Source organism: Notolabrus celidotus, chromosome 22 (assembly GCF_009762535.1).
Source record: "Notolabrus celidotus isolate fNotCel1 chromosome 22, fNotCel1.pri, whole genome shotgun sequence".
In the NCBI taxonomy this organism is placed as follows: Eukaryota; Metazoa; Chordata; class Actinopteri; order Labriformes; family Labridae; genus Notolabrus; species Notolabrus celidotus.
This window is the reverse complement of record NC_048293.1, coordinates 2,696,610-2,705,029: the sequence shown is the minus strand read 5'-3', so window position 1 is coordinate 2,705,029 and position 8,420 is coordinate 2,696,610. Positions and strand designations below refer to the sequence as shown.

Sequence of the window (8,420 nt, the reverse complement as noted above, 5' to 3'; positions counted from 1 at the left end):
AAACAATTACTTAAGGTAATATGTTGCATGCTGCCACTAATGTGCAAACTAAATTGGAAAATCATAGTAAGTGGAAATGTATTGCAACTCTACGGAAGCCCAAAGTGGACATGCAGGTTGTTTTCCTGCGATGATGAATAATGTCAGATTGTTTTCCTGCGATGATGAATAATGTCAGGTTTTTTTCTTGAGATCTGTTGAGCCGCATTTTGTAATAGCGGTGCATTTTGTAATAAACGTCCAAAATGTAAAAACTTTTTCATTTCATTTTGTAATAAAGCCGCATTTTGTAATAATCTTCTCAAAATGTAATAACTTATTACATAATGCGGCAAAATGTATTACAAAATGCTTTGGGGCAGTTTATTACAAAATGCGGCAGTTTATTACAAAATGCGGCTTATTACAAAATGAAATGAAAAAGTTATTACATTTTGGACGTTTATTACAAAATGCACCGTTATTACAAAATGCGGCTCAACAAGATCTCAACTTATTTTTATCATTATCTCTGGAATAAAAAACAGGTTAATTTATCTCATTACCATTTTTATAACAAAGACTGTTTTCTCATAGTAACCTGATGATTAACTTGCAATCTAAAAAAAGTTACTGAGGAAATCAGTGAAGAAATTGATGTTTGTGAACTTGAGAAAGCAACTTAAATGATCTCTTGATCACAGGAAAATAGAGGAAATGAAATAAATGGATGCATGTCCACTTAGGCCTTCCATAAAACACAGCTGACTTGTACTAAGAAATAAAACAGTACAATTACTCCAACCTGCGATAAATGATTGTTAAAGGTACAATAGCAAAAGATAGGTCAACCTACAAAAACTCAAATGATGAGTAATTATGTTTTCTTTACCTATTTTCTATGAATGATTAGAGCTCTATCCAGAGCCCAAGAGTGCATCACAATCCTCATAAACTGCTTCCTCTTATTCAGTAAACTAATCTTCATGTGTAATATCAGTGGAACAATCCTTAAACTGAGCTTCAATAGCAAATCTTTTATTTGCCCATTAACGCAGGGTGGACTTTGAGAGAAAGCACAGATTGTTTTACTCTGGTGCACTGATAACATGTTGCATAATCTTATGAAACGACTACTGAACCACACTGAAGCGGGAAATGGCCAACAGAGCAGACGCCACTGCAGCACCTTGTGTTAAAGCTCTCACAGCTTTTGTTGAAATTGGAAAAACTCTGCTGGACCTCGCCAAGACGGAGAGCAAGGAAGGTAGGCAGCATTATCACCGGGCCAGACTGGTGATTCATGTAAACAGAAACATGCAGATACCATGTTTGATAATTTGAGCATTTTCAGATTATATCATGAGTAGTGGGGCTTATCAATCATTACACATACAGTACAAGACAAACTCAACACTGTTACATACTAACTTGAGTGACTTTATCTAACACAGGCTCACTCGATGAATTTATCAGGCAGAAACTCTGCATAGAGCAACAACAGTCTCTGCTGGGTCTGATTGAAGCCGGCGCAGCTTTGTACAGAAGGTTATGAACACCACTGAGCAGCACACATTCTGTGTTGACGTCGGAAGATAAGATATTAACTTCTGTCTGTTTCCATTATCACAGTTTGTCCGTTAAAAGAAAAAAGGAAGCAGAGGACCTTTGGAGAAAAAAGACAGAGTAAGACCCGGAGCTGAAACAGTTCGGTCTAATTTCCCAAATCAATTTATCTACACCCCTACATTTAAAATGAACACTGAACACTCCCTAAATCAAGCATTTTAATAATGATAATCTGTGTTTTTGGTATCAATTGACAGTAAATCAATCCTTTTTATTTGCTTTTGGACTATACCCATAGGAAAAGAAATTTAGAGAAGAGATCTCAAAAGTGTTTCATTTCTGTCTCCTAGACAACAATGAGATCTGTTTGAAAGCAAAATGAGACTACAGCTTATGTCTCCTGTTTCTCATTCTTGCCTCCAGAAAAAAAGTTTCAAAAAGTCTCAGCTTAGTCTCCCTTTCAGTTCAAAAGGAGATCTCATCAAAATCTGAAATGATTCTCAGATATTTCTCAAGTGTTGTGACTCCTTTTGAGCTCAGGTGGAGAAATCAGGGAGCTCTCTCAATTGTCTCAATCTAACCTCATCCATTTGTTTTTGTCAGACTCAGTGTTTGTGTCTCAAGTTGAGCTCAGATGGAGCAAAGAAGGAGCCTGAGCTCATCTTTTCATGAACATTTATAGTGCCCTGCAAAATTAAGATTTCAATGTAATTGTCCTCAAACTTACAATTCTCATTCAAACATTTGAACCACTTGCAAGATCAGTTATTTAGATGTCAAATGATTTCTTTTTTGACTTCACAATATGGTCCCACCTTTACAAGTCTGTTTGGAACAAAACAACTTCACAAAGATTTAGTGGATTTGAGAGAAATTGCAAAAGATAGAGATTTCATACCAGGTATGGTGATTTATTTAAAATGTGGGCCGCAAAAGGGCTGACCAGATTTAGCCAGATTACTACAGTTAAAGGGATGGATTGGTGGAAGCACTGGTGGCCTAGCAGTCTAAGCGCCCCACATACAGAGGCTACAGTCCTCGTCGGAGGGGTTGTCGGTTCGATTCCCGGCTGGTCGACCGTTTCCTACATGTCTTCCCCCGCTCACTACTCCCTACATATCCTGTCTCACTTCAGCTGTCCTGTCAAATAAAGGCCAAAAATGTATTTTAAAAAAGGAGAAGAAAATGAGCCATTAATGAGATCTCTCATTTAAGTCTCAAATAAGACTCACGTCATGGTCTCAACTATTTCTCCTAGTGAATTTCTAGGAGAAACTAATGAGAAATGAATGAGAACAATTTGAAACTTGAATGAGGCTGAAGTGAGAATCTCAATATTGTCTCCAGAGACTTAGAAGAGAAAGTCTTGAGCAGTAAAATGTTCCTCTGGGTAGACTTGACACAAGTTATCAATTTGGATTTAAGGCTTGGTGATTAAATAACTCTTTTGGCTGTAATAATGCCACAAATGCCAAAAATTATTATAAACAGTGGTCCAGTTGCCACTACATGGTAAATGTACCCTAAAACATAACACACATAATACTAGAACATTTAAGTTTTTTATCAGCGATGGGCATTTCAAGCAAAAGTACTGCCTAAAAGTCAGCAGGGACGATTCCACTATTATTTAGGTAGTCCTCTCCACCCTTTGACCGCCCACGCAGACATAAGGGGAGAGAGAGACTCATGACTGTGTATAGATGTTGTAGATATGATCGTTTGGTATGTATACATATGATCTAGATATGTTTTTACTTGCAAAATCTGCACTTTACCTTATTTTTGTTCACTTTCAAAGGACCAAACAAAATATTCAATTATTTTTAAGTCAAACAAACATCAGAATATCTGAAAGCCACAACCCATTCCAACTTTTTATAGTAGCCTCCCATACACTGAGAATTTGCACCAAAAACTTGCAACAATGAGGAAAAGACTAAGCTGAACTATTATAAGAGACTAAGTCGGCCCTCCCCTTTAGGAAATAACTTTCATTAAGTTTTTTGAACATATCTGATTTTATATTTTACACTCTGAATTACAATTTCAAAAGCAGGAGATGAGTTGTACTCACTCACTAAAGCTACTGGAGCTGAAAGAATGACAGAGTAAAAAAAGACTACAAAGAGAGTAACTTTGTGATGCAACTCACAATCACAGCCCACTAACAGTTAAACAAACATGTTTTATTGCTTCTCCAGCTGTGCTGCTCTACAGGACGCTGTGCAGGACTTTCAGGAATTAGAAGTGAGTTCCTGAATCAGATATTTTTCAAACATTCTTACCGGAGACACTGTCTGAGTGATGAGCTTTTACCAACTGTGGCCGATGTACTGCAGGTGCAGTGGGATGCCTTTCTGCAACATTTGGATGATGAGTTACAACTGAGTGCTAAAAGATTGGATGGTACTTCACAGATAAAATGCTTTTCACCTGATACACCTCTAACTGACGCCAGAACAGGAGAGTATGTTGCATTTTTTTTATTTCACATACTTATACTTGTGGAGTAAAGCCAGAGACTTTACCAGTTTAAACTGTACTAAATAAAAAACCTTTTTGTCTTTGCTTTCATGTTATAAAGGCATAAATAAACAATCTAAGACTTGCTCTATGCACAGTAAACGGATAGGTATTGTTAATGTTCCATCACACCGTTTTTGATACCCTTGTTAGTAATTTTTTATTTAAACTCATGAAAAGTTGAAGAAAAAATATGACAGGAAGTCTTTTTGTTAGCAGTGTTATGTATTTGACTGTTTCTGTGTGACTTGCAGAGCAGTAACATTAGAGAAATATTTTGGGAGAGGTAAAAAGATCCTGCTGGTGTTGATCCGTCAGTTCTCCTGTCTACTCTGCCGTCTCCATCTCAAAGATCTGGAGAAAAACCAGGTAACCCAGAAAGACTGCATACATGATGTTTATTACAGATCACATTTTCTTCAGTTACGTTGGCTCACTGCCCTGTAAGCTGCTGTTAGTTCATGTTCAGTGAATCCTGAGTAAATTATTCCTCACTGGTTAACACTGCAGGCATACAATTAAAATCCAATCAGCTATATGCTTCATGTAAGTTGACTCAGTCTGTATATTACGATTTTTCAGCAGTCCCTGAACGCACACTCAATTCAAGTGGTGGTCCTTTCATTTGGGTGTCAGGAGGGAGCTTTACACTGGCTGCGGGAGACTGGCTGTCAGTATGACATGCTGCTGGACTCTGACAGGAAGGTCAGAGGTCAACAGAGCACACACTTCATACTAAACACTTGATCGCACAACTGCCCATAGGATGAGGGCCAAAGATGTCACCAAAAAAAATCAAAATATAGATACAAAGCGAAACCTCGACAGGTCATAAGTGATAATTAAGAGATATATGTTTTAGTAGGTCTGCACAATTTTTTAAATGTGGGTTAGAGAGGTATTGATTACTAATTTCATAGCACTGGGACGAAGTTTAAAATCCTGACTTTGTGATAATCCAATTTAACATCTAACAAGTCTGTTGGGTTTTGTAGATATACACTGCCTTCGGCCTGGGAGCGTCTCTGAAGAAAGTTCTGAACTTCAGGAACATGCTGCTCTATGCTGAATACGTGGTGGACAATATGGAGTTTCCCAGAGGGCTGCCCTCAATACAAGACGACATGTTTCAGGTACAATAATATACCTTGATTCATGTACAAACAAAGAAGCAGCAAAAGAAGGGTTGTCACAACCAGCTGTGCATATCAGTTTGTTTTGACATTTTTGGGTCATAAAGCAAAATGAACATTAAAGGTGACATATCATGCAAAATGGACTTTTTAATGGTTCTGTACCTGAAATATGTGTCCCTGGTATGTCAAATAAACCCCCCGAGAATGAAAAGAATCCATTCTGCCCCTGTTCTGATTTCTCCACCTTTCTGTAAATGTGTGTGAAACGAGCTGTTTCAGACTTCAGTGTTTTTGTTACGTAACAACAATATCCGGTCTGTCACGGAGTCAGAGCTCGGAGCTTGTTCAGCCCATAGACTGTATAAAATAATACTGAATCCCTCCCCCGTTTTTCATTCCCTGCACACATGTGTGCTAACAAGGAGCTTAGGAGGGAGGCATGCTAGTTGTAGGCTGTCTTAATAAACACAAAGGTCGGTTTTACTCCCCACGTCTGCAGATTTGAAGATCTAGTGGATGATTTTTATTTATCATGGATAAGTGCTAGCGCTAGTTAGCATAGCCACATAGCTACATATTCGTAGCTGTGTACCAAGACACACGTCGACATACTGACAAATAAAACAACAAGAAACACTAAATCTGTGACCAATCCTTAAGAAAGGTCCTGCTGCAGGCGCCTCTCCGTCAGGATCAGATTCTGGATCAGATTCAGAGGGTTGAAGTAACGTGATCTCTGAGCAGCCGTGTATATTCAGCCAACATGTAAACATTAGATCAACGTGCTGGAGAGCCGAGGCACATCCACCTCCTGAGGGGGCGTGGTCAGAGAGAAAACAGAGTGTTCTGAGGAGGACTGAAGAAGAGGGTTTTTCAGGCAGACCAAAATCTGATTTCAAAGTGTTTTTTTGAGCATAAACTTTAAAGACATGTTTTGGGGACCTCTTAGACCAATATATGTTGATGAAAAAAGCGTGATATGTCACCTTTAAGTTCAGATATTTTTCTTAGAAATTCTACACTTTATTTTTAATCTCTCACAACAGTCACATTTTTACATAAATATGTACAGCTTATCTTTGTGATCCTCATAAAATAACCCTTTGATTGTTATCTGTGTTTTTCAGCTGGGAGGCAACTTTGTTTTGGACGAACATGGGAGGGTGCTGTTCTCTCACTGCTGTCAGAGCCCCATAGACAGACCCCCAGTGGAAGACATTGTATCTGTCTTACAAAGATAAAGCTTCCTTTGTGCACAACACTGAACAATAGAAACAGAAACCTGTGATTTCAGATGAAAAAACTATTTGTTTCCTTACCGCTATGACAATCTGCATGGTTTGCCATATATTGTTACAATCAGTTTAAAGCAAGATTTAAAAAAAAGGTCTCATCTTGTTGAGTTTCTGACTGTGCTCACTTTTAAAAGTTAACACATAAATCTCAATATAAAGATGAATGATGCGTTGAAAAATGAAGCTGATGCAGAAGTGCAGAAGTGCAGTTCCAAGAGTTTCAGCTTGAGGCTGGCTGCTAAAGCCAAAGACATCCCATTAACACCTCATGTTAAAATGCCCTTTTTTTTTACAGCAACATTAAACATGTTTACAGCTAGGTGCAAATAGCCAATCTATTTATTCTGTACGAGGGGTGATTTCTTTATATGACTCCTATGTTTGAAGCTATTAGGACTAAGAAGCGCAGCCAACTGACTTGCCTCAGCTGCACCTCTTTGTCTGGATCTAGGTTGACTGAAGTTTGGTCAAGGCAACATTTCCAATATGGTAACCGCCATTGTTTGGCTTCAAAAGCCCTCTTTAGAAACCAATGCTTGACCTCACTGAGAAATATCTATGCTTTTTATGGTATGGGGTTTTTATGGAAACAGGGCACAATGAAACCCCATTTACAGCAAATAGGAAAATAATGAATTGCTCCTCTTTATGTTGTGCATGAAGGTGCCTTATCTACTCGCAAACCACAAAAAAATACATCAAAGCTATAAAGGTAGTATGTAAGGTTGGCAGATGGTTGCAAAGGTGGTGTGTAATGATATAAAAATTTAAACAGCACAACAGACAATAATATGCTACACTTTTTTACACACGTTTCTTTTTTCTTAGGTGATTAATTTTCACAATAATTATGGATTATTTTCTCAAGTGTGACAAAGCTATAAATCCTCTCATTTCTGAGGCTCTTGACGAACATAAGAGAGTCTTCAGCAATGTACAAGGATCATTCAAGGCTCAAGATATTTGGTATTTAAAGAAAAAGCAATTCAGATAACAAATAAGTGCACAGAAAAGCAATATATTTAATCTAACCAAAGTGTAATAAAAAATAACAAATATAGAGAGGTTCAGATTACAAATCATGTAACATTTTTGGGGGCAGATAGGACATATAAGACAGGCACTGTGTATAGGTTAATATGCAGCGTCACATGTACCAAGTGTGTCACACTCATGGGTACATTTCTCAGAAAAATGTCTGGGTTGAACTTCTACTGTTCTCCAGTGCTCCGGTTTGGTTAATGTTTATATTATTGTATTTCATGATGACGACTTCAAGCCCTAAAGTGTACACCTTCACGTCTGTGGATCACACGGTGAAAACTGGGTCAGCTATGTAACAGGGGTTTGACAATTTCTTTAAAGCAGATTATTATTTCATATATTTTAAATTGGATTTTTGCAATTATGGATAAGCAGGTTGCACTGATAAGCCTCAAATGTCTATTCAGTTGGTCCAAAATGCTGCAGCTCTGGTATTGACCAAAATTAGCAAAAGAGATTAAATGTCTCCTTAGTTAGCTTTGTTTCCATAGCTTCCTATAAAAACTAGAATAAAGTTAAGATCCTTGAAGTAGTATGGGAGGTAGAGCCTTCGGTTATCAGGCCTTTCTCCTTTGGAATCATTGCCAGTCAAGGTCTGGTAGGCAGACACCCCTCTACTATTAAGAGTAGGCTTACAACATACCTGTTTGATAAAGCTTAAGGCTTAAGGCTGGCTCAAGCTTAGACCAATCCCTAGTTATCCTGTCATAGGCTTTGAATGACAAGGGACCTGACACGCCAAGCTCCTGTGCCCCCCGCGGACCTTTAACAAAAGCTTTTGGAAATGAAAGCTCAGCATCTTGCACTCAGACAGAAGGCTGCGCAGCCTAAAAGCCAGAACAACGAAGCTAAGGTGTAGCTTCTTTCCAGA

The 8,420-nt window shown here is 38.2% G+C and overlaps 1 protein-coding gene across 1 annotated transcript; it reads left to right on the top strand.

Moving 5' to 3' along the window:
* Positions 1-1,205: 1,205 nt before the first annotated feature.
* On the top strand, positions 1,206-6,566 carry LOC117806444 (the record flags this gene model as incomplete). The annotated part of the gene is made up of 7 exons (XM_034675391.1): positions 1,206-1,246; positions 3,753-3,798; positions 3,891-4,018; positions 4,329-4,443; positions 4,657-4,779; positions 5,070-5,207; positions 6,338-6,566. Coding segments are annotated over 7 exons (705 nt in total), but the record flags the coding sequence as incomplete, so codon positions are not given.
* Between the last annotated feature and the right edge of the window lie 1,854 nt (positions 6,567-8,420).